Source organism: Xenopus tropicalis, chromosome 8 (genome assembly GCF_000004195.4).
Source record: "Xenopus tropicalis strain Nigerian chromosome 8, UCB_Xtro_10.0, whole genome shotgun sequence".
In the NCBI taxonomy this organism is placed as follows: Eukaryota; Metazoa; Chordata; class Amphibia; order Anura; family Pipidae; genus Xenopus; species Xenopus tropicalis.
In genome coordinates this window covers 54,207,011-54,234,971 of record NC_030684.2, presented here as the reverse complement: position 1 = coordinate 54,234,971, position 27,961 = coordinate 54,207,011, and the positions used below count along the sequence as shown (strand labels likewise).

General features: G+C 36.8%; 1 protein-coding gene across 2 annotated transcripts in view; it reads left to right on the top strand.

Annotated features, from left to right (window-relative positions):
* The window catches only part of diaph2 (diaphanous related formin 2), a 760,530-nt gene that overhangs the window by 235,763 nt on the left and 496,806 nt on the right, over positions 1-27,961 (top strand). For both annotated transcript variants that reach the window (XM_031890756.1, XM_031890755.1), the window contains 2 exons: positions 4,297-4,611; positions 11,702-11,816. In XM_031890756.1, coding sequence (XP_031746616.1) covers positions 4,297-4,611; positions 11,702-11,816 — 430 coding nt within the window. The remainder of the gene's footprint in view (positions 1-4,296; positions 4,612-11,701; positions 11,817-27,961) is intronic.

Genomic DNA, 27,961 nt, shown 5'->3' with positions numbered 1-27,961 from the left:
CTGCCCATGTGTCCATATGTGTGCATTTACGAAACAGAAATAGTTTAAGGACAACTAATGCCCTAGAACAATATTTGCTGCATGTATTCATGAAAATCACCGCTTGTTACTTATTCAAAGGTCTCTGCTGGATAGTAGTTATATATTCCATCATACATAAATGCAAAGTAACAGTTGTGCCATATAAATGGCGAGTTTTCCAACATGACAAAAGTAGAATTCCCTGATAAAGAGCATATTTGGTACAGACTACCTGTTCATTCATTACTCTTGATGTAAGCTGCCAAAACAGATAACAGCACTGTTATGTACATCCGAAAAATATACTTAATCATTTTGTCACAGCAGCCAATAGACGTCTGCTCCCTCCAAAACATTGTTTACTATTACTGCTTCATTACAAATGCAATAAACATTTATGAAAAAGACTGCATTGCTTTGCTCCTGCTTGGATATATCACTTTGGATGTGCCCACTAAACATGACTTGTGCATGAATGACCGCACAAGAATTTATTCATCTCAGCACATTTATTCATATCAGTACGTTGGATGTAAGCTGTAAAATTCTTTACAAGAAGGCATGAAACAAAGTAAAAATAGTGTTTAGTTATATGCCAGATATATATTCAGTAGTAATAAGTTATTTGGGTTGTTTTATTGGTGGACATTACCCTGCACCTTCTCAGTGTGGGGGACACCATACCCTAGATTTTCATTTGCCCATAGCATAGGCCTAATGAACATCAGTTCTTTTAATTTTGCTTTGTTTTTCCTCAAAGAGTTCATTATTATTCCCACAACCTTCCTATTGTTTTATAATTCCCTTACAAGTAGTGAGAATGTCTATGGTCCAGCTGACCAGATGCCATTGGGGGTGGGGGCAGTAGAAAACAGCCAACAAATGATTTTAACAAGAAAAGCAGCAGAAAGTTTCCTTACACCCATTTTGCAGTGCCTGCAGTGTCAAGGCTGATCTCTTATAAGTTTCCTTATAACCATTTTACAGTGCCTGCAGTGTCAAGGCTGATCTCTCCCATCCTGGTCACACAAATAATTCAGTACCCCGACAGACACTGCACACATGGGGAGACTTTCTACAAGAATACACTTACGTTTGCATTGACTGCCTGAATTCTGCCCATGGGTGCAGTGACTGGTGGATCTAGGACACAGGACAGGTGCAGAGAAAATGCAGTCTGACATAAACCTAAATATCCAAGAATTATGAACCTATTAGCCTCCAGCTATTAATAAACTACAACTTCCAGTATGACATTGGGACCAGGTGCTTTGAAATTCACTCAATGCTGGTGTTAAGGTTTTTGGCCATCCAGGTATTAATATACAGTGCCTATTTGTGGTACAGGTATGGCTGAAGATACCTCATGGATAGGTGGCTAAATTCGACAATATTTGGGTTCAAACAATCATAAGGGAAACTCCAGGTCAGTTAAGGAATTCACACAGGTTTTCTGGGGGAAAAAAAACCTTATTAGTTGAGGTGCTTTCCTCTGAGCTGGCTTTCTTAAAAATGAAAACTTTTGGCAGCTTTTTGGAGGCTCGAGCAATCATAAATCTGCTCCTATGTGTGGCATCTCCTTCACATGAATGTTTTCTTCAGTTAGGGAGAAACAAAGCATGCTGGGAACAAAAATAAAAAAGAGAGATATAAGGCTTTGAGAATTTACAAGCTAAATGGGAGATGAACAGCACATCATTTTTTAAGAGAAGAAAATGTGTTTAAGCAGGGAAAATGGATCAGCATAAACTTTGTAATACTTTCTACTCCAATCAGACATTCAGACAATGCTTTTAGACCTTTACTTTTAAAAGGCAACTCTGCTTAAATTCTAAATTTTGCAAGTTCAAGGGATAAATGTTTGAAAGGAAACCTGCTAGTTGCTCATTGCCTAAACAGATTTAGTATATTCCCTGAGAACCAGAAATAGCCATTGTGGAGTCCCTTTCACAGGCGAGAATTAATACTCTGGTGCAATGTGTAACCCAGCACCTATCACATCCCACCATCTGTACTTGTAAGAAAATAACTGAATGACTTCAGATGTGGCCATTTGTATGAAGAACCGCTGTATCGCTGATGTCAAGTTTTCAAATTCAGCGAGTGTTATTTTGTGCAATACATGGCATTCCATACTGAATAAGATAAATAAATGCCTATTTGTGAGCAGGTTATATCCTATAGCTACAGCTTTTAAGAATCATCTACTTTAAGTAAAACATATGCTGACTGTTGCATTAACTCAATGCATGTGCCCATTTCATATAAATTACAGCATCTAAGAGAATTCTGTAAACCTTATATAGAAGTTTGCCTGGTTACAAAAAACCACCTTGAGAGATAAGCAGGAGCGATTGTAGGCTCCAGTTGGTATTTGGACTATACAGCTAAACTCATTTAAGCAGATGGATTTTCCACACTGGGGATAATGTGAGCATGACAGATTTGTAATGATAATTTAGGCTCATACAATTATATTCTTTTTCGATTGCCAGGAAAATTCAAATATAAAAATGTGAGCAAATCTACTGTATGTAGAGGGCTATTATCTCCACTCTCTGAAAATGATTTTCAGTGCAATTGCATCACTTTGAAAACAGAATTATTTCTTTTTATAGTGTGTATTTGTAATAAATAATGACTGACTTTAACGCAGTTCTGTGCTGGTTTAAGAAATTTGAAATGCACAAATTTAGAATGCACATTAAGCAGTATTTGATTTGGATCTTCATTAAACAGCCAAGCATAATTATGTTTGTGAATTTATGGAATTACAGCCATAGACAAGGGATTGATGACCATAATGGTCCCAATTGAAGGCTCTTAGAGTCTACAGACACAGAAATATAGACGCTGATGGCACAAAGAGATAAAGGACCATCTCTGCCTGTATATCTGTATATACAGTATATGCCATATATCTACCCTTCATTTCTTAAAGGACATGAATAGAAGATAAAAAGTAACAATATCAATTTAATTATAGCCTCATAGAACAATCATTTAGCTGCTGGTGTCAGTGCCCCCATTTGAAAGTTGGAAAGAGAAGGCAAATAATTTAAATAAATAAATAAATTTAAGCGAATAATCCGAAAATCCCTTATCCAGAAAGTTCCAAATTACGGAAAGGCCATCTGCCATAGACTCTATTATAAGCAAATATTTCTAATATTTGAAAATAATTTCCTTTTTCTCTGTAGTAATAAAACAGTACCTTGTACTTAATCATAACTAAGATATAATTTATCCTTATCGGAGGCAAAACAATCCAATTGGGTTTATTCAACATTTAAATGATTTTTGGGGATCCAAATTACGGAAAGATCCCTTATCCGGAAAATCTCAGGTCCTGAGCATTCTGGATAAAAGGTCCCATACATGTAGTACTATCCCATTACATGTTTGAGCATCCCTATATATGCTAGCTCTGAGTAGAGTTGGCTATATGAGCAAAGATAGCCCATGAGGATCCCTCTAGCTCCACTGTTTAATACATACTCCAACAGATGTATAAAGAACTTTACTAGAAAGTTGTGTACCTTATATTACCATATATTGCTGTTATCTGGGCTATTTTAGTACTACTAATAAAAAAAGGATCAAGCATGCGGAATTGGTATGTTCTCTGTAACAATAAGATATTTCCTTGTACTTGACCCTAACTAAGTAAGCAAAAAGCCAAAACAGTAGAGTAGAGGTACAGTGATCCAAATTACAGAAAAAAAACATGCATCCCAAAAACCCAAGGTCCCAAGAATCTTGATAATAGATTTTATACCTTGTGCCCTATAATGGGAAAGCACTTATATAATTTCAATGTAATGTTTCCTTGAAAGGGACATAGCTAGCAAAATACTGGGGATATAACTGTCCTTACACCCTATGAAACTCTATGCCAGGACAGATAATATCTTCTGTATACTACCCCCCCCACCCAGAATCTCGGTCAGAATTCATGAGTTTAGTATAGCAGGGAATAAATTTTGAGGGTATCACTCTCATTAAATCCTACCATGTTGCCTCTCTATCTGTACAGTAAGGACAATTCTACAATGTATCCTCCAGTATAAATGAAGGTGGTCTTCTACATTCATATAACATCAAAACTAGCATATTTCTTTTAACCTTCAAGTCATTGATACTGACACTGAAACATAAATATACTTTCTCTTTTTCTATGTCTCTCTTTTTCTCTGTCTGTCTCTCTCTCTCTCACTCTCTTTCTCACATAATTAAGGAATCACATTATCTATATTGAATATTTTTGTTTTTCAGGGACCTAAGCTTCCTACTCAAGCAGAAGCAGGTAGTTCTCTGCCTCCACCACCGCCACCACCACCTCCACCTCTTTTTGGAAACATTGCACCCCCCCCTCCACCACCCCCTCTTCCTGGTGGAATACCACCTCCACCACCACCCCTGGGCCTGTGTCCTCCATCAGCACCTCCTCCACCCCTATTTGGAGCTCCACCACCACCACCTTTTGGAGGCATTCGACCACCTCCGCCTCCTGTTCAGTTGCCATTTGGAATGAAGCCCAAGAAGATTTATAAGCCGGAAACCAACATGAAGAGGATCAACTGGTCAAAGGTAGTAAGCCTTTTCATGTCATAGTAGCAAAACAACACTAATATTCCATTTATTAATAAATATGAGCCTAGTTTTGCCTTTATTTTTGCCAGTTTTCTCATGTCTTCTTTGGAAGCTTAAACCTGCCAACATTTATCCAAACCTCTGATAATCACTCCACTTACTTAGCAATGTAGTCCTTATTCTTAGGGCTATTCTCAGGCATTTCCACACTCAAGAACTCAAGTGGCAAATGATAACTTCCCAAGAACAGAAAAACACAGGAAATGCCTCATGATGTTACAAAATTCAGAACCTAGAAGAATTTTTGAATTTTGCTAACTCTCTTCCCTCCATAATAAATATCAACTAAAAATAAATAGAAAAAGTAACAAAAAAATTCAGTTTCTCAAGTTTCTTTATATAGGAATCTGGTCTATCCTAGGTTTTGTGAAAGGAAATTGACAGCACAAAATACACCACATTCTGTACTTTAATAGGACAGTTAAAATCACTGTAGATAATTACTTTATTTTCTGTTCTCTGGATGTAATTTTTGCAAGCATTCCAGCCAATATCTGTGAATCTGCAGCATCCTGTAATATATACCAACATGGCTGCAGTGTGGAGCATTAACTCTCCCTTGCCATCTTCAGCCTCATCAACCTTTATTACCGTATACTAAAAAAAATTGGCAGGAGAGATACTCATGAGGAGATGCTGCTTTGGATGTTCAGAAGTTATATTGCATTTAATTACATGGGTAAAAGGAAAAGAAAAAAAATGTTAATTTATAAGCATTCTAAAACCTGGAGAACTAAATTAGATCATATCCAGCAGTGTAATGCTTCATGTTTATATTTGAAACAAGTGGACTTACTATCAATAAAATGGTATTCCATGTATCAAAATTAATTCTGTCATTTCCACACTCTGCATGGGAATTCATGGAGTCACCTGCCAAAACAATTATTAATGTATTGTTAACAAGCAGTCCCAAGGTGCATTACCAGCTTTTCAAAAGAGCTGAAGTAGTCTCACTTGTTAAGATCCGAAGACAAAAGTGCCGCTTTTCAATAAAAAAAAAAAAAACCGTGACAGCTTGCTATGAATTTACGTAGCGAGTGCATTGGATGTATTTCAGATAAAGATATAAAAATTAGTTCCTATTAAAGAGGTGATGTGGAGTAGGATAATGTGCTCATATAAAGTGCTCAGTGTTAAATTCCAAATGACTTCTCCGTTGAACATGAGACAGCCTGGCTTTCAGTTCTACATTTCAGAAAAGCAGTCTTTAAAAAAAGATGGGTGAACTTGTATTTCAGTTGCAAATGTGTTGTTGTGAAAGCAACAAACATATTCTTCTTATTTTTCTTAAAAACAGTACACTCCTAAATCATAAGGTTCATAGATGATCTTATCACAAACTATTGATGTTGCTTTCTGGCCATCAGCAGACTATCTCCCCTCTATAATTTTAATAGATTTTTGTTGTTGATGAACACAATGAAAGGTGAAAGGTGCATCCTTTAAAAAAAAAAAAAAAAGTCCCATTCCATTTAGGGGTATGTTTATCATGCTGTGTAAAAAGTTGAACATTACTGGTGTTGTTGCTCATAGCAGCCAATCAGATGCTTTGCTTTGTTTTTTTTAACTGTTGAAATCCAATTGCTCATTGGTTGCCCTGGGCAACATCACCGGTAATGCATCACTCTACTTTTTACACAGCATGATAAATATTCCCATTAGTGTAATGCTCCTAGTGTGTGGTTGGACTACAATCCTACTAGTTACTGAGGGCTAGCCCTAGCCATATTGTAGCAGGAGTAGGGTTCTATTACTTTTGACAAAGGGTGGTATAATAGTCTGAGTTTGAGTTAAGCTTTGCCTCTTTTTCTTCTTATTAGTTCTGGGAGAATGTGTATATTTAGAGCAGGGGTACCCAAACCCTTTTTACCCATGAACCCCATTTAAATGTAAAAAAAGCTGGGGAGCAACAAAAGCATAAAACATGTACCTGGGGGTACGGAATAAGGGCTGTGATTGGTTATGTGGTAGCCCTTATGTGGAAAGGCAGCCTAAAGAAGACACTGCTTGTCAGTACCAAATCTTGCCTCCAAGCCAGAAATTCAGAAATACAGTAAATACCTGCTTTGAGGCTACTAGGAGCAACATCCAAGGGGTTGGTGAGCAACATGTTGCTCCTGAGCCACTGATTGGGGAACACTGATGTAGAGACTAGGAAAGGACATAGATGAAGGACAAGCTGGGAAGGAGACCTCTTAGTAATGCTTAGTAATACTGTACCACAGAACTGAAGCTATGTAGCTAGGCACCCATAACCTACCAAGTAGTGTTAGTTGAGTAAGAAGGACTAAAGAGCAGTTCTGTAAAGTAGTCAATGTGAGTCATGACTGCCTTAAATTAGACAATGAAGAAGGGGTTTGTTAAAAAAAAGTCATTGCATTTTACAATTGTCGTGTGAGTGCCATTCGAGGATATGATTTACATTCTTGCACTGGACTATTGAATACAGTATTACACCTATGTATCCATGTGACTGGGGTATAGCCACTCACCCACCTTAAATTAGCCAATATTGATTAAATACGCAACTGTAAACATTCCAAAATTAAATACACAATATATAGGCTATACTAAGACTTTGCTATTGAAGTGCAGGTGCATATTAAACAGATCTGGGGGAAAGAAAAAACAAAAGTCCTGTTCCACCCATCTTTCAAAAGGGTTTGTGCCATTGTCATAATGGAATTGTTGATTTACTGAAAACTCACACAATGCTATTGCTTTTATTGGCAATGAACATTTCTTAAAGTCATGCAAAGTGAATGATATTTAATTAAAACTTTTTTTAAAAATGCTTGCTGAGAGTCTCTGCAAAGAACACTTCTTATACAGACACTGGCATACAATAAGTATGTACATATTATTCAGCTTTTGAGATTTCCATTAATGATTGTGCCTCTGCAGAAGCAAAAAAAAAGAATAATGCTTATTTTTTTTTATCTGCCACCGTGTCTTATATAAACAGAAGAAATGATCTTTAAGATAATTCCAGTGCCCGAAGTTTAAATGATTGCTAAGAATGTTTGATTCAGTAAAAGTCAGATTCACTTTTACTCTTAGAATCATCAAAGATACTCAGTGGATCATTGCCTATAAAAACATTTGTGCATTCTTACACAGGATCGTCAAATTCACCTACAAAGAGGAACACCTACACATGCTTGCACAAGATCCCTATAAACACCAACAAGCTATCCTCGTGTTTTGCTTACTCTTTTAAGCTAACAGGTTAGACTGTCAAGTTTGGGGTTGTTTTCTCTGGAAAAGAGGCGCTTGCGAGGGGACATGATTACCCTGTACAAGTACATTACAGGGGATTATAGGCAGATAGGGGGCGTTTTTTCCCATAAAAATGATCAACGCACCAGAGGTCACCCCTTTAGATTAGAGAAATGGAGCTTCCATTTGAAGCAGCGTAGGTGGTTTTTCACGGTGAGGGCAGTGAGGTTGTGGAATGCACTTTGGCAGATTCTTTTAATGCCTTTAAGAGGGGCCTGGGTGAGTTCTTGAACAAGCATAGTATCCAAGGCTATTGTGATACTAATATCTACAGTTAGTATTAATGTTTGTATATATAGTTTATGTATGTGATAGATTGGTAAGTATTGGTTGTGTGTGCTGGTTTTACTTGAAAGGGTTGAACTTTATGGACTCTGGTCTTTTTTCAACCCTATGTAACTATGTAACTCTTCCAACATATAAATAGAACCCACTTTATCTATGTGCTTAACTACTGGATTACTGTATATCAACCCTTTTGACAGAAAGCAAAGATCTTAAAGCCGTGTCAATTAAAATCCTGACTTCTTTCAAAATTTTATAAAGTAAAGCTGGCCATACACGCACCGATAATATCGTACGAAACCTCGTTTCGTACGATATTTGGTGCGTGTATGGCAAGTCGGCGAGTCGACCGATATCGCAGGAAGCTGCTGATATCAGTCGACTCACCGATCGGGTGGGTTAAAAGATTTTGATCAGGTGCCATAGAGGGCGCCTGACTAAAATCTACCTTCAGCGCTGAATCTGCAGAAGGAGGTAGAAATCCTATTGTTTCTACCTCCTTATCTGCCGTTTCAGCCCTGAACGGTTTGTGGCTGATTGTACGATCTTTCGTACGACTGATGGTCGCGCGAAAGATCCCAAATTGCCACGTGTGTGGCCACCTTAACGTTTCAAAGGTAAACATACAGTGAAGTGTTTCCAAATATGGTGGACATGTTTATTCACTTGAATGGAGCATTTCTTCTTCTCCTATCTCATGAAACAATTAACTGAAACTCAGGAAATGAAACATGAAACACCCTAATATATTTCATGTACTTATCCATACAAAGACCTAATTGCTAATTTGTTGTTTACCAAGGGTAAACTTGTAAGTGAATTAATAAAATACATTTGCATGAAGAATACATAGTTTTGTTTTCTTTATCCCCATTTATAGACATGCTATAAATGACAGGTCCAGTGTTAGAATTGATCATTATGGAACGTTCAGTCCTGATCAATCCATAATGATCCACACTACTGTTTATTGCAAAGTTCCTTAATTCTTTATGGATTGATCAAATTTTAACGATAGTGGATCAGTGTTCCTGGAAATTACTATTGCACTTACAAGAAAGTGGATTTGGTAATCAACACTTTATGCAAATCGATCGAATGAAAAAATAAAAACTTTTACAAGAACAACAAAAATAACCTGATCATTGCCCATAGTTGATTTCTGGGATTTCAGTAATTCAAACCAGATATTTATTTCTTTATGTGAATGATATATAAGTGCTGTGGAATGTGTCAACACTATATGAATAACTGAAAATAAAGGGCAAGTCTAAATAATGGGAAGTGCTTGTGGAATTATACTGTCAAGTAAGCCCAGCAAAGCAACTATAGGGTCTCTGATATGAGGAAATGTATATCATTTCTCTAGAAATGAAAGGATAGTACACTGATGATGGTTGATTAATGGGCAGCACCTATGTGAAGGAAAAAACATCTCATGTGCTATACATTTCCAGCAGGAATCATGTTTAGCCCTATTTTGCAAAGTTTATTTATGTTTAGGTACAGTTAATGTATAAACTAAAGATGAAACTGTGCAAGGTTGTCATTCACCTGATGAAAGGATAATAATTAGTGATGAGGGAACCTGAGAATATTGAACATTAATTTGCTCAATATTTTGCAACTTTTCCTTAGATGTCTACTATCTAAGTTTTAGCCACATTTTTATTTGATTGATAATGGTTTATGCCTCTTCACAACATGTTGATGGGAAAGACATCCTAAGCAAATGCAAACTTTCTTTTTTTAGTAAATATTTACTCCGGCAAATGCCAAACTTGTCGAATCATTTGGTTACCTCTAGTCACAGCTTAAAACTGCCTTGATTCAATGTATATTGGCACAAATGATTTTCTAATAAAGAGGCTCATATTTTACAAGTTGCAGGATGTGTCCTATATGTGGTACTTAATAAAAGTTACAATTTGAGGAAGCAAGCTGTAACACTTTAATGGAGCAAGGAATGATTCCTTCAAAGCTGCAGTAAAACCGCACAGACAGCCGTATATCTTGCCTTATAGCAAACTAAGGAGACTTTTATAAGTATTTTGTTAATTTAGCAACATGTGCTGTCATATAAAATACAAACATTTTTTATGCATTGCTGGTGTATTAATCATGTGTGAAGGTCCCCACACTGGCGGCTTGAGATGTTCTATTAAACTTACAAAGTAATTACTTTTGCTGAGATTAGAGTGTGCTGGAGTCAAGCAGTATTTGTGAAAGGTTTGCGTTATTAATATCCCATGATTTGCAGGTGATAATTAGCCAGGGACGTCATCTCCATGATGCCAATGATGCTTATAGGAAAATTGCAACGGTCATCTCAGCCTTGTTTCAGTTGTGAGTCTTTTTTTGTAACATGGCCATTTGGAGTGAACAGCAGTGTTCTTATATACCTTACACAGCAGTGGCAGCTAAGATACTTACTGGTGAATAATTAAATTGTGTCCCTCTGCAACTAACAAGGGACAGCTACAGTTTTTTTTTGTTTTTTTTTTTATAACCTGTGGATATGCTAGTTACGAAGGATTTACCAGAACAAAGGTTAAACCTGATATTTGTGCATTCCAAGCTTTAGACAGTGTTAGAATTAGTTTTACAAATCCTTTGTTAGCAAGAATCTCATAGGTGTTACTTCATGGCAGGCTATTTCTAGCAGGCATATAAGCCCAACAGGAGTAGCATTAAGTAGGATAGGATATGAAAGCAGAGAGGCCCTTGGAAACAACTAATGAAACTTGCCATTAAACCAAGTGATTAATATAAGATATAGGAGCCGGTGTCAAGACTAACATTTGCTCATGTGTCATGCACCCCAGCTACTCCCTAGATGAAGACAATTTCCTAAAAAAATTCTACTGTTTAGTTATAAAAATATATATAATCTACTAACATTAACACTTAAATGAATTCCCTGCATGATGCAAAAGTGTTCTTGCTTAACTAACAACTTCATTAGGTAAACTGTAAATTTGTATAATTGTACATTTTGTCATATTAGCTTGTGACTATTTCTGTATTAGAGTCAGAAACATTAAACATGTAGTAAGTAATAGATAGTAATAGGTTAAATAAAGTGTCTTCCCCAGATAGCCTGGGGCCCTGAGGTACAAACTTTCCTTGTGGCCTTGTAATAGCTTAGATTAACCAATTTACCAGGACAAAATAGAATCAAATAGTAATACTGTAAGTAAATTCTGAACATTAGTGTCAAGGTATTAAAGAGTATTAAAAACCTGTGTTCTGAAATCCTTGGAAGTATAGCAGCACTTTCTTAGTTAATTCAGGAAACATTAGAGCTGATAGTTGTCTTTGTTCATTTTTATATACAGTAAATAGGCTTTTTTATTTTACAAACACAATTTCAAAGCATTAATTTTATTTTAGAAACATATTTAGCATTGAGGTCACATCTTAAAAACACATTTTTTTCTAAATTGTTCATCATGTTTAGGTGGAACCTCAAGACATAACAGAGACATGCATTTGGGTCAAGGCTAAAGAAGATCATTTTGAAAACCCTGAAATTTTTACAAGGTTATCCCAGATGTTTGCCACACATATGAAAGGTAAGAGAACCATTTTAATCCTTTACCTGCTGGCTATACAGACTCATTATTGCTGACAATAAAGTTAGAGAGTTTCATGTAGATTGTGTTTTTCTGGGTTCTATCTTATTGTTTGGAGATTTGTCATACAGAAAGTTATAAAATATGTTTTTCATTAAAAAAGCTGGATTTTTCTGCATGAAGAAGGCGGACTTAGCTATCAGTCTGTAAACACAGCAGTTAGGTACCTGTTATAGATCAATGGGAAGCCCTAATGGAATATTCATGAAGTAACTGTGGGCTAAAAGCATTGGCTTATTTTTTCTCTCACCGACGTTTAGTTTGGATCACTTGGCGATCTACTACAGTATACAGTACAGATCTACTACAGCATAGTCTAGCTATTAATTAATACAGGTATAGGATCTGTTATCTAGAATATTTGCGAGCTGGGGTTTTCTGGTTATGAAATATTTTCATAACTTGCAGCACCATTAATCAAAGCTACTAAAAAGATTTTAAAGATTGAAGATACCAATAGGATTGTTCTGACACCAGCATGAATTAATGCTAGCTTGGTTACCATCAAGTACAAGCTGTTTTATTATTACAGAGAATAAGGAAATTAATCTATAAATAACAATTGTTTGTTTGACTCTATATCTAGTATAAATACATTTTAAGCAACTGGACTTGTTTAGTACTAAACAAGTCCAGTTGCTTAAAATGTATTTATACTAGATATACCATGACCTGGATAAATGAAAATCTTCATAGACATATTGTTTGACTCTATAGAAAAATGTCATTCTGTATTTTGAAGCTTTATGAACAGATTCCATACCTGTGTCAATATCAGTTTTAAAAAATGAAGTTATACATTAAAAGAAAAGAAATAGTTTTTGTAATTCATCTAACATAATATGTGTGTTTACTATAGAAGTTTCCAATCAGAATTTTTGGGCCTAAAGATGATGGCAATAATTTCTGATGATATGAGGTTCAATTCAGGAAGTTATATGTTGAAAGTGATCTCAAGAACAGAGATATTATTGGTACATACATGCATGTACATACATGCAAGGAACAAGGAAAAAATAAAAATGTTCTACTCTGTGAGATTTAGCGGTTGTTATTTATTAAATCTTGTTTCTCCATAATGCAAATAAACCATGTGCATTGTTCAGCAAGGCATCCATCTCATTCCATAAATCCTGTTACCCTAGAGAAAGGATTTATCTGAACACAAGGTTCAAAGTCACAGTCCTCGGTGCTGGATATGCAGTTTGGTTTTGAGCTCTTTCATTAAATGACCAGACTGACTGGCACTGGGATATGTGCAGTTTAGTATTACTCCTTGGTGACATTCACAACAGAGCAAGCTAACTTTTTCAAATATATGGTTTGCATCCTTAAATATGCCATAGCAGTTTGCATGGTAGCATTGGGAATTATTATGTGTCAGTTAATAAATGCACTAAATCTGCCTATACTTGTGCTCTGATACACTTCTGTGTTTATTGGGCTCTCATCAAAAAGCACAGTTACTGCTTACACCTCTAATATCAACAGAGTATTTTGGATGGGTCTTTCAATTGAAACTGAACTATACAGCAAGGTACTGATTTACAGTACAAAGATGGGAAAGTGCTTAAGGGGTTAAACCCTCCTATTTTTTTATACATCCATTTTATATTTAACCAGGCCACTTCTTCCCAATCCCCTTGCTAAATACTAAATATTTAAGCTCCTGTGTTGTTTTCGATTGCACTTTTATTTTCTATTTGTTTTGGTTCTTTATTATACAGTAACATAGTCAAGTGGGGATAACTAAAGAAAAAAGTTGATTTGGCCTAAGTTCAAACACAATCCTGGCCTAATTTCTTTATGGTCTGGAAATACAATATCTAAAAAAAGCAAATTTTCTACCAGGCACTTCTCCTTCCTTTTACAACAGATGAGTTGAAACAAACATATACACCATTAGAGACATGCTGGACCATTGAAATCATTCCGTGTTCCCGCTCCAAACGCTGAGGGATAAGGCTTTGCAAATTAATCTCAGACAATATAAATATTTCCAGCTTTGACATTTTCAACTTTTGCAAAATCTAACCATTCAACAGCATTTGAGATTCTAGATAAAAAGGACCTTCCACAAAAGGGCTTGATTTCCATTTATTGTAATATTCTTACTTGACAAATGGGATGACATTCTCACACATCCACTATCTGGGAAATGTGAGGAAGATGATCACATGTGTTAGGCAAAAAAAACTTTTTTTAAAAACCTTGATATTCTGGTACCAAACCCCAGATAAGCTCCATAAACTTTTTCCTGATCACCCCTCAACATGGTGGGGGATCTGTGGAGCAAAGGAAACTTTGGTACATATCCTGTGGGACTGCCCAATTATTCAGCCAATAGGGAAGGAAGTAACAAATGGTAAAGAGGCCTTTTTCCCCTGGATCTCTTTATAATGCTACTGGGGAAACCACTGGCAAGAATGCGTGACCAAATTTAATTAACCATCATACAGCCACACTCTTGGCAATTGCATCTATATGGAAACCCCTATTTGCACCTACTTTGGCAGAAATAATTAAGCAGTTAAACACTAAAAGGATATTTAAATATGGAATAGCCACCCTCCATAACAATCTCTTAGAATAACTAAATGTCTGGAACCTGTGGGAAATACATGGCTTGGCCACTTAACTGACCCTTTTATCCAGGGCACCCAGCCGCACACTGTTCCCTACTGCAATCTAACAATTGTTTTATTGTCATTTTTGCTGCAGTGGCGTAAATAAAGCCCCCTAGACCCCACAATGTGGGGAAGTCCTGCCATTGCCTAATATAAATGATGGGGGTACTGAAAGTTCCTTGGCAGGAGGGCCCACAAACTCTAGTTACGCCATTGTTTTGCTCCCTCCATTTTGCTGCTTATTCGCCTTCTGTACGTCTCATAGTAACACATCTACCCAAGACTGCAATGTTCTATGACAGTGCTGTCCAACTGGCGGCCCGCGACCCCCCTCTGTGTGGCCCCCCACCTGTCTGGCTGCTTTGATGGCTTACTCTTGTGTAAGATTTAAATGGTATCAGTACTGAGATTAACTGGCCCCCTGCATGGTTCTCACCTCAGATTCAGGCTGTAATCCCTCTGTATTGTTTAAATATGTAATCCCCTGTGTTGTTCACACCTTTTAATCTCTGCATTGTTCACCCCCTGCAGTGTTCACACCTCAGGCTCAGGCTGTAATCACCCACATTGTTCCCCTGTTCACACCTCAGACTGTAGGAGTAGTAGAAACCCACAAATAATCCCTGCACACTACAAAAAGAACATATACTGAGGTGGTACTACAATTAAAAAAGTTTTTTAATATAAAGTTATTGTGCAGACTGTAGAAGCAGTGCCAGCATTGTGTCACTGTATGCTGCCTGTGTGTGCCATACACACAGACAGCATAGGGCAAGCAGAGTATGGCACACACAGGCAGCATAAGGCAGGCAAACTATGGCACACACAGGCAGGGTAGGGCAGGCAGAGTATGGCACACAGGCAGCATAGGGCAGGCAGAGTATGGCACACACAGGCAGGGTAGGGCAAGCAGAGTATGGCACACACAGGCAGCATAGGGCATGCAGAGTATAGCACACACAGGCAGGGTAGGGCAGGCAGAGTATGGCAGGTTTTTGCTGTATTACAACCATTAATATGGGTATGGTCATGTGATAACATGGGTGTGGTTTCAAGTGGGTGCGGTTTCAAAAAGGGGAGTGGTCAAACTGGCTTCCATTATCGGCCCTCCACCACGTAGGTCGGAAAAATTCCGGCCCTCTGTACCACAGAAGTTGGACAGCACTGTTCTATGATATTTAACAACAGTTTTTTTCCATTGTTTGTTTTTTGATTTGCAGGATATTATTAAAGTCATGAACATGACTAGATGCTAGATATTCTTCTTGCAATGTAATATATTTCTATAAACAATAATACAAATATAAATTACAAAAAAAAAAGTTCAAAGTCTATCAAGTTCAACCTCTCTAATTGATCCCCTGAGCACATTTATATACACACACACACACCTCTCTATACACTTACATATGTAAATTACATACACCAACATCTATACTAATTGTAGATTTTAGTATCACAATAGCCTTGGATATTATGCTTGTTCAGGAAATCATTCAAACTCTATTTAAAGGCATTAAAGGAATCTGCCATCACAACATCACCTGGCAGAGAATTCCCTGGATGTAAAACACTGGCTAGTGAAATAAAATAAAACTCTTCTGACTATTGAAACAATGTGGTGGCGAAAAAATGTTACCTTGAATGGGTAATAAGAAGTCAGGGTTGGATACCAAGGAATAAGTCTAGAACTGTTATTCCCTCCAGCAGGCTTGTGCTTATGTTGCCTGAGCATAACATTAAACATAACCCATGAGGGATAATAAAACAAACATCTGATGGGTTACTTGATATGGACCAGAGCAAATTTATTTCTATAATCCCACTGATATTTAATGCAAAAGTGACTATTATAATATAGAATTGATGACAGTTTAGCTATGTAACATAACATACAATCTCTGCACCTGAACAAGTATATTCAAAAAGGCCAACGTCATTATTTTTCTTTCTTTTGAAATAACTTTATATTGCATTTCTCCACCCTGTCTCTTGTTAGACTGCATGTAGGCTGGAAGGCCAAATTAAATGCATCCCATTAAAGATGTACAATACCACTATGCATTAGGAAACAATTTTTAGACAACAATATAGTGCACCTCAAATATCATTAATGCCTTGCAAATTTCAGTGATTCTTCTCTTGGAGGACTATTAAGTGCATGTGATGAAAATATGAATGGCAGCCAAGGATTACAAACTTATTTGTGGAATGGATAAAGAAAAACTTTGCCTGTGGATCTGCATAAACCAAAGATATTTAATACGTAGGCATAAGGTGCATAGGGATATTTTCAGATTACTCAAAAGAGACCCTGACAATGCCTACCGGCTTAAATGGGAAATGCCTGACAATGCCAATATTGCAATTTTCATCCCAAAATGCTGTAGTATGCCTCCTATGCCATCAGTCTGAAGTCACTAACATGGTGCATTGTGTTAAGCTGGAAAATAACATCCATTCAATTTGGCCAAAGGATTTTTCCCCCTCACTTTGCAATAGGTTCATATGTTTTGTGTCTGGGTTGCCTTTCTTTCCTTTGTTAGAGTACTTGTTTTATTTGGGAAAGGTCAAATTAAATGTAACCCTCTGCTGACCATGAAGCATACAACTACCATCAATAACAACAAGTAAGCAGTGACTGTTTTTGTTGCCATGAGAAACTGTACCAGGTCACATTTTTACCTTGCTACTAGGAATAATGATTCAAAAAGTTTTCTTTAATATTCTCTTACATTTGATGTTTTACTTTCCAATTGCAAAAAAGACAATAATACCTGTAAAGTTGCAATGGGGTGTCGCCAGGTTTTATTGCGGTTCTCATGACACAGAGTAAGATCAAACAGTTTAGTACAAAATTATGCTCTTCCTCAATAGTATTATTGTTTTGTTGTTTATTTTTGCAATTGGACATATATAGCGGCAGTTGAGGAGACCAGTTTTAATACTAGACTACAAGCTCCACTGTGGTCCAACCTATTATTGTCACTGGTAAATATCTGTTTATAAGTTTGTGCCACCTACTTTAGAGAACTAGGGGGAAAATGTGGAGATGCAAAGGCATTAGATCTCTTTTTAATTATCCAATTTAAAAAAAATGTGTCAGACCATAAACCTTAATCCCTAATCAAAACTAATGTTCGAAAAGTCTGAAAACTATACAGGTTTTGTAGAGCAGAACATTATGGCACAAACTCAGTTTAATATTTACATTGTTGGCATTCAACATATTTGACTCACATATACTTTATCGTAGTCCTTAACAAATTTTTATCTATGGATTGCTATACCAAAAAAAAATTATGCCTAAGCAACAACAAATTCGTATATGTGGCAGGTCAAGTAGCTGATACAAAAGTATGATGTAGAAATTAAGCCTCAGAGCTATATCAGCCCAAAGTTTCTGATAAACATTCACTTGACTTCTACATGAATAGAATCATGCACAAGGCCTTTAGGCATTACATCCTGCATTGGGTGATGGCCAGATACAGAGCAAGACATGCTTATCATAATAAACACAATACATTGTCTTCTGTTCATAGATAAATAAAGGCAGAAGTTCAGTCTGGCCTGTAACCAAGTATAATATAATTTAAGAAACAATAGTCAAAACAAGCCTTGCTAATTGATAACAAGATTATTTATACAAGAGTTGTTTAGCAAATAGCTGCATCTTCAGGTTTTTGTAATCCTCAATTAAATACGGTCTACTGACCTCACTTAATTTGACAGGAGCTTTAAAAGCTTATGATGATGGATGATGAGGAATAATAATTAACAATCAATCATTATATAAGGCTCGGGTTGTTGTCAGCAGATCTGGGGTTCTGTGCGAGTAAGTGCACTCAGGACATGACTCTGTAATTACTTAAAAGACAAGTTTAATATGGGAATTCTTAAGATTTGTGTTTACCAAAATGATTGAGTATCACCAGGAGATCCATTACTTTTTCCTTTGCAATTAGTCTGCTAGCGGAAACTGTCCGCACATAAGGCCTGGATAGTGAAGAAAAGCACAGGGAGGAAAGGACACTTTTATGGCATGCATGAAATAAAAGCTATTAGAAAATGATAATGAGAGATGTACACTACTATTAAATATGCAATAACACAGAAATATGGTAAATCTGTTAGCAACTTGCTAATCACTGGTACACTTATACTTTTTAAATACAGATGGAGAAGGCTTTATTAAAACATTTGTATCATACAAATGTATATATATTTACAGCCTTTCCCTGCTTTAATGGATACCAGGCTGTGTTGTGCTGCATCTTTATGCAGTACCAGCTGATCTGTCACACTCACACATACACACAATAGCTCCCTCTTCTTTGTTTCATACAGTTGTCACCTTAGGACTACACTTTGTTATTCTAGTTAAAAAAAAACCTAGACAGCACCATATCCACTCCCTTTACAAGTAAATTGGAAAGCAAAAATTGCATGGTAATCCCAATATGTTAGATAACATGACATGGCAGCCTCAAGTCACGGCCCTCCCTCTCACCCCCATCTTTCACACCCTTTTTATAATCGCTCAGCCACAAACCTTTATTTGGTTTAAAAGTCTACAGCCAATTTATTAAACAACAAGTTTACCATAACCTTATTTTACACTTAGACCAAAATAGTTAACATTACAATAAACCAAAATTGGACTGCGGAGACTTATTCCTTCCCTTCCTACCATGCCCCAATCAATACACTCAAGAAACACATGGACACCATTGAGTGGGGTGGAATTTGACCACAGCTTTAGGTTTATTTAGGTTATTTTAGGTTTATTTAGGTTTTTAAAACTATCGATGATGATACATCATTGATAGTCCTTGCCATGTATTTCACCTTTACCAAACATTTAACAAAACTGCATAGCGGTTTTATAACCCGAATGCCAGCCACTGCAAATTCAGTGGGCATGTGGAAGACATCAAATAACACCACTGATTAAATGGCCAAGGACTATCACCTGCCATTGGCTGTGACAAATATTTCCACTTTTTTTTTCATTTATTTCATACAATAAGAAAAAACAGTACTTTATTGAACATCATAAACGTACCTAACCGAACCTAGCTGTCATTAAACAACAGGGAGGGAGGGAGATGCAGCTCCGGACACGCCAGGCAGAGGGGTGGGGAGGGAATGCCAGGAAGAGGAGGGGTGAACAAGGCGGCTGTTTTTGCGGGAAAAGAGCTGGGTGAGTTAACCCTATTGTGCCTGGAGGGAATTTAGTTAGTTTGCTCCGCAGTCCCTCCTCACTTTTATTAATAATTTCAGCACTTCTAGTCTTCTCATAGGCTTCTCTTATGATCTGATTAGGTTTTCAAAGACAAAAAAGAAATAGTTGGATGTCGGTAACATTATTCTGTGATTACATTTTTGGTTGTCAACAGAAGTTTTGTCAAGGCCTAAGTAACACTATGCTTACAAACTGTAGGAGCTAGGTTTGTCACTTTCCAGCCAGCTTGATAGCTGCAAGGGCCATTACAGTTCCCAGATAGCAACAGTTTGTGAGACAACATAGGACCCCAAATGCAGCCCCTTTCTAATAACTGCCTCTGTTTCAGCATGAAGTCAATCAGCAATTTACAGTCCTCTCTAAAGCCTTAAGGGCCCTCTGATGTTTGGTACATTTTAATTGTTTAAATACTTTAAATTCTGTTTCATATATTCATGTGACAGGTTTCAACAATTTATGTGATCGGGTAGCCATGAGACTCAAGGCTTGTTGAATAAGGGTTTTTAATAGAATTAACAGTGTTAAAGCTCCCTTGTCCTCTGCTGCCTCCTATACCCGAGCTGGAAGGGAGGAGAAGGGGCAAGGAAGGGCAAAATTCTGAGTTTGAGTCAGATTTTGCTATATTTCTGAGTAAGTTGTAGGCACCCTGGCATTCTAGTTTATGGATCATTGCAGGTTGCTGGATAAGGGGTCCTGTACCTATAAATAACTGAAAACGAGACTTAGATATGAGGATGACTTTAATACACTTTGTGCTATTGTATACTATTATATTCATTTTATGTCATAAAAACCAATGTGTTCAAAAAAGAATTCAAAGCATTAATTGCAACTACAGTTCAAATGCAACACAGAAAAAGTCTGTAGAGATGAATATATTTCTCTGGTTTAACTCTGTTGTCAAGGCACAGAATGTGTGCAGACACCTTGGGTCACTTTGTTATTTGTTTACATGGATTTTGCAGTAACCTAAAAATGTACTTGACCTTTAACAAAGAAACTGTTTCTAATGTTATTTCTTATAAATGTTTTTGCATGTACTATCAAGATGTAAGTCAGTGTATTCATGTCTCCAAAGAACTTTTTTTTTTCTTTCTATTATACTGGTGCGATACTTGGTCAGACGATGCTTAGGTAATTATAACAGAGGTAGGAGTCGGATATTAGATGGGTCAGGTAAAGAGCAGTCTTATTGTTATTCATAGCACAGCTGAAAGTTTGTTTCTCTTGTTGTGTAGGGAGAGTCCTTTGCATTGATATCTTGTCAAAGCAATCACAAAAAAGTCACGCTTTGCATCAAGATTTCTGTGTTCTGCAGCCCCAAGTGCAAAGATGACACTAATTTAGCATTCCCGTCCCTGACACATCTTAAGGGGGTTGTCTTATTGCAAATAAAAAATGTCAATATCGTTGGCTTTAAAATTTCTCTGCGATTTATGTCTCCTGCAATGCTGAGTGCCATGTAATGTAAATCAGTAATGATTTAGTAAAATGTCCAATGCTAATTTCCCTGAGAACAGGCAGGCGTGTTTTGTAGTAGCAGATCATTGTTCTGTGTTTGCTGCCAGTTTTTGTTAATTTCATTATTTTGGAGAAAAATCTATGATGGAGATTAAAGGTTGGATGGTCATACTTCTCACTGTTTTAATACTATTTAAGCCATGTGACATAGAAGTAAATACATTTGTTTGTGCTGCAACTTACGATAGAATCTGAAAGGACAAGGAACGCCTAAGTCACTGGAGGAGGGGGCTAATTTTTTAGGCACCCCATCTCCACTCTGGTGACTGTAATTTCTATTTCTTCCAGCCAGCACTGCTCTTCTTTAAAAGTCTAACTGGCCCATAGTAGTTATCTACTACCACTAGTAATGAACAACATTTTGCAAGTTTTCACCATAAAAAAGTACCCATAGACTCCAATGGCAGCAAAAGAAAAAAGTTGCACAGTATAAAAAAAGATTCTATGAAAAATGTGTTTCATGAATTCTCCTGTTTTGCAAATTTTTCAGCAATGCCAAATGGGACAGATTCACATATCGCTAGCTGCCACCATCTTCCCCCAACATCCCCTGTGCAACATCAGGTTTGGTGCAGGCACAGTAAAGAATTCTTTGACAAAGTTCCACAGTGGCTGTATACATACCAAGCTTGGAAAGCTTCCTTAACCAATAAAGCCTCTTAGGGACAGTATACCCTCCTTTTCAACATGAGGACAAACTGCTGAACATTAGTGATGGGCGAATGTTTCGCCAGGCATGGATTTGCGGAAAAATTCACCACATGTCCAAAAATTGTCACCGGCGTAAAAAAAGAATAGTCGCGGGCGTCAAAAGAATAGCCGCGCGACGAAATAATAGCCGCGGGCGACAAAAGAATAGCCGTGCCCCGAAATAATAGCCACGGGTGACAAAAGAATAGCCGTGCAACAAAATAATAGCCGCGGGTAACAATTTTTTGTTCCGCACAACATTTTTGCCGTTTCGCGGATCTTTTGAAAGATTCGAAAAATTTTCGGCGAAGCGAAACTGAACAGATTCGCTCATCACTACTGAACATACTTTTTTGCCTATTGTTTTAATTAAGACATATCTATGATTTCTGTTATTTCTGGCACTAAACAATAATATGAAGCCAGTTTCACTTTATCACTTCCTGTCCCACAGGACTGATAAAACTACCAAAAAAAGTACCAGCCACTGAGAAGCCCCTGAAAATGAGCTGCTCACAGGGTGCTGCTTAGAGAAGGGAGCAGTTTGTTGTTCAAAGGTAGATAAGTTTAATTTCAGTGAAAATAGCCCAACTTTCAAATGAGTGCTTTATAATGGAAACAATATATACATTTATTTTATTTTTTTATTAAAAAAAAAATTGGCAAAATGTAATTTCAACAGAAGTCCTGTTTATTGTGCTAATTTTTGGCTAATATGTTTTTAGGTGTATACTGTCCCTTTAGATCTTCCTTTCTCAACAACCAGAACCAGACTGACTTTTGCTTCCTGGGAGTGGCCATTTACACCTACAGCTCCCAGCATGCCTTGCACTGGACATCACACATTTAAAAAAAATAAATTGTTAACTTGTGAGGGTCCTCTGCTCCACTTACATAATCTTTTAGGCTGAATTAACCTTGCAAACAGTATGCCCATCCTTTCAGATCTTGATTTGGTCCATCCCAGCAGTACGACATGGAATACAGAGGTCAGACCAGCAAGAGAACAGGAGTCTGGCAGAGGTACCTGTAGGGCTAGGTAGAGCAGAGACCCTGAAAAATAAAATGCTGAAATGCTTTCAACCCTATGTAACAGCTTCTAGTACAACCTGGTTTCTACTGCATTTATATAAAAACCCAAGAGCCATTCATTTCAGCACTGAATTATACTATACATTATTACAGTGTACGTCTTATTTTAGTTTCATGTAAATGATAATATCAGAAATTAAAATCCATATTGAAGAGAATGCCTGAGTAGTGTATTCTTTCAGACGAGGAACTTTTGTGCATAAATTGCCGACAGCGAGACATTAATAGAAGGAAGTCATACTTATTTAAAAGATCAATATCTCCATTGATTTGAAATGGTAGACTACTTTATGGGTTGTACTAAATTTTAATGGGATTACCTAACCAGACTTACAAAATACCGTGGTGCATATATTTTTATTGCTGTTTTTATCAGTTGTGCTCTTAAAATGGGATGGCTATATGGGTAGCAGAGCAGAAGATGCAATAATTAATATGGTAAGAACTTCACAATGCTAAAAAAGAAACTGAAACAGGAGAGAAATGTCCAGTATTCCTTTATGGGACATAATAGCCTTGAAGTGTAAAATGTATATTAAAGGTAGTGGAAAGTAAGAGTTATGGGTGTGGAAATAAAGTAATCATGTTAGCCTACACAAATAACAATATTAGCTCCTTAGTAAATAAACAATAGGGTGTAGATAGGAGAATGAATTAGGGGATTGAATATACATTAAAACTGAAGCTATTGTATGAAACCATTTTTATTTAGCACAACTGGGGTAAAATGAGGATTGAGAGTTTGAGCAGTGTTAAGATGGCCTTTAATAGAAGCATGTTTTAAAAGTTGCCCTTATTTGTACGTAACTCTATCAGTCAGTTCGTTTCCCTTTCAACATACTTAAAATGGAATCTCACCAACAAGAGAAACGATTCAGACTTGTTTTAGTATAACTTCAAATTACATGAATTAGTGTTACGGGAAAAGCCATATCAATAACAATTAGTATTAAATATTAAAACGGCTAAAAACTTTATGTAAAAATGATCTAAATACATCTATAATCACCAGGGTCCAATCCACAGTAATTTAATGATAGATCTGGCTTAAGGCCTGCAAATACGTTTCAAAATTAACTGTTGAGTTGGCAAGTATGTCTGTATGTCTGTCTGAGAAATGTTTAAACCAGTGCAAGTATCACACAATTACTAAAGCTATACCAGAGTAGGATTTAGCTAACTTTCTGCACCATCTAAGCAGCCGTATCCATACTCCTGGAACACACATGACTCCTAGTGCTGCTAATTGCTACTATGCACTGTGAGCTCAGCCGGTGCCATTTCTCAATTGCCCATTCAGATTAGACCATTAAGTTGAGCTCTGAGCAATAACAGAGATTGCTACTTCTGCTGATCAGTATGCCAAGCAGCAAATTAAGACAGGTTAATTCCTAGGCAAGACAAATCAAATCCCAATTTGCATCTTGTTTGCCTAAATCAAATTTTGGTGCCCCTAATATTATAGTACATCTAGCATTTCATTGTATGTAACATAATATTGAAATATTTAGCCAATTAAAGTTCAGGAAACAGGGCAGTGACGGGGGAGGTAGATTAAATATTTCCCAGGGACAAGTGCAAGGGCACTATATGGGGTGCAAAATGATACCCCTTAAAGCCTATGCATAAAGAATTTACATCTGGTAGCAGAGTAGCCAAAGTGCACAGAAGCACTCACTAATCTCAGTAACTAAAAACATACAAGCTAGGGAGTGTTGTAGGGTACCCAAGTGGCACATTCCACCCTCTTCTTATTAATGCAGCATTGCATTCAGAGTAAGGCACAACATTTTTGCTCCATTCCATGAGCACAAAAAGCTGTGTCTCAGGGTACAAACAATGGAGCACAGGGCAAAGTATAAAAACCAAGGTGGATTGAGCCCATTTTGTCACTTTTTCTGTTGTGCCATTCTTTGTAAATAAGAACCTTGCTAGCAGGTTCATAACTAATATAAATTAGCCTCACCTCCCATTGGCCTAGAAATAATTAATCACTGAAACTGTTAGAATTAAATAAAATGGCTACATCTTTATTGGCAAAACTTTGCTGAAATGGTTTTTACACTATGTGATACTTAATATAATTTTTTATAACAATAGTTATATAGTTACAGTATATAGTTAACCCAACAAATATATATATACTATGACAAATAACTTGACATGAGTCTCTTCCAGTAGCGAAAGATATGTTTACTATAACCTTACCAGGCAACTAGCGCTTAACCTCATCCAGCTTGATGGGTACTATGGGTCATGTTTTGTACTTCTTAGCTCAAACCACTTACTGCCCACCAGAGACCACAGCTGCCAATGACTGCCTAACCATGTAACTAAATAAACCAAATAAACAGTTTCAACTACTAGGGACCCACAATTAAGCTGTGACGGTCTATCCCCCCCCTTAACTGACTTACTATCCCTTGTTAATTACCATGCTACTACTGGCCTACTTGTGTCCCTTACCCTGGCCACAACCGTGACAACTAATACAAAGGCCTATAAACTGGAAAGATTGAGTGGGATTCGTTTGATTACCCTAGAATATCTACCCTACCTAACATTCTCTTTCCCATAATGCCTTACACTCCACCCCTACCTCAGTACGTCACTAACTCACTTAACTCAGCCCTGACTTGTCCTGTCCTGTCTTGTCATGGACCCCCCTCCCGATACACACAGGCATCTTGGGGGCTCTCATTCTATCTCACTAACTACCCAAAACGCTTATTTAAGAGTTTTAAGCTATAGAATCACCAATCTCATCAAGTTAAGTTATGGGCTGTTAATTAGCAAGACACTTTCTAAAACATTTTACGTGTCTGTAGTGCTTGTGTTGTCATATCAGCAAAAAACAAAAGTGCCAAACACTGAATCATTCTGTAGAAAATCTAGTTACAGGGAATTCTAGTATCCCCAATCTTCTGGCAACCCATATCATTTTTTAATCATGGAGATGATATATTTTGCAACTAAGATTGCTGGGTGGTTATGAAAGATTAGCAAAGCATGCAACTTTTGATTTGTCTACACATCTGACTTTTTTTTCTATGGTGTGTGTGCTTGTGGTATAATTTATTACAAGAAGATGCATTTTTTTCTTACCTGAAAATATACAGCTTGCAGAAACACCCTTCTACCATTTCACATGTTAGTGTTTGTATGGTGGGTAATACTGGTTACTTTGTCTACAGATAAATTGCTAACATCCAGTACGCTATATCCTTTGAACATATTACAAACAGCTGAATTGCAGTATGGGTAATGTGATATGATATCTCTATTGAGGGATAGTAGCTGCATTATCCCTTACATTTTTGTTATATGTACAATATAATTGCTTTGAGTCATTAATGTAGCTCCTTGTCAACTAGCAATTTTCTCCATTGTTAGCTGACAAATGTATACATTACTCTACTGTAGCATTTACAGTCTAAGTGCATTTAATGTAATTTCACTATAGTTTTTATTGTGTTTCTATAACTACAGTTGTTTTTCTTTTTCTTCTATTCACCCTTAATTATAGGTCCTTGGCTAGGCAGCCATGTTGTTTCTGGAAATAAAAGCAGTAGGTGTCAGTTAGCGATACTACACAACAAGTTCAGAAAGAAAACAACTTGTGTTAGATCTCAGAATGTGCCTTTTTGAATTCACAAATAATTATAATAGGTTATAAAAGGTAAATATTAAAAATAATATTAACACATTATCTGAGGAATTATAAAAATCAGATGTCAAGCAGTCTGCTTGGGTGCTAGTTGGCATACATGTTACAGACTGGCAGGAGCTAATGAGGATTGATACAATGCAGCAGGAAGTGATATGAACTATAATAAATTTATTTTTAGATGGCTGATGTTTGCTGATGTTTAGCCAATGTTTCCCATGCAGTTATTCCAACCTAAAACTTTCCATTTGCTAGCTAGCTGTTCTTATTCTGTATCCTTAGAAATCCACTGTGTTGCTATTGTTTGAAGGTCATAAATGGCTAGAGAGCTAAACTCTGATAGCAGAGGACAGGACGGAGGTATGAGGAGGTATGAGGTGTGCCATTCCTATTCAGTTTCTGCTTCACTGCATAAATCTTTGATATTCAATCCTTTGAATGGCTTGGTGGTTTCTCATATATATGGAGGCAAAACACAGTTACTTGAAACTAGGCATGGGCATCGTTCGAGAAGATTAAACCAGGGGACACAGATAGAAATTAATGGAAGAGAACAGTTTACTTTGTTACATTTGAGCAGTGCTCATCTTGTATTCTAAACTACATCATTCCTTTCTATTTACTCCTTCTTCTTCATTTTCTCATCCATATTTGAACCTTGGCTCTTTTCTCCTGCTTTAGTAATACCCTTTCTCAGTTTTTACTGTAGATTCCATGAATATTTGCCTTTCTTCATCTCCAAGACTTCTATAGTAATTCACACGCTAGGAAGTATTAATGAACTTTGTGTTTTTATGTGTTTCATTCTAATATAACCAAGTTGAATGTGATTTTTATATTTTGTAATATAGTAGCCAAATGAATGCAACTGTACAGTACATTTATGCTCCACCCCTATAATACTCATATTCAAACAGTCTAGCTCTGTATGCTTAAGATAACAAAGAAGCAAGGAAAATGACACTGGCTGACCCCATGTTTCTCATTGCTCATAGCCTTGGAAAAGCAGTGCTGGTGACCTTACAAGATTGTAACAAGCATAATCCCTTTATGCTTTCTGAAAGTGACCTTGTGAAATGTCAGATGTTGTAGTGTTCAGTTTGAGGAAGGATGGTCTGATACTTAATGATTTGTGCTTGCTGTATTTAAACTCTCCATTGAAGGTCAAGAATTCTATTAGGGCATTTTTGTCAGTAAAATGTTGACACAAATTAACTAGGCGGTTGAATCGCAGCTGACA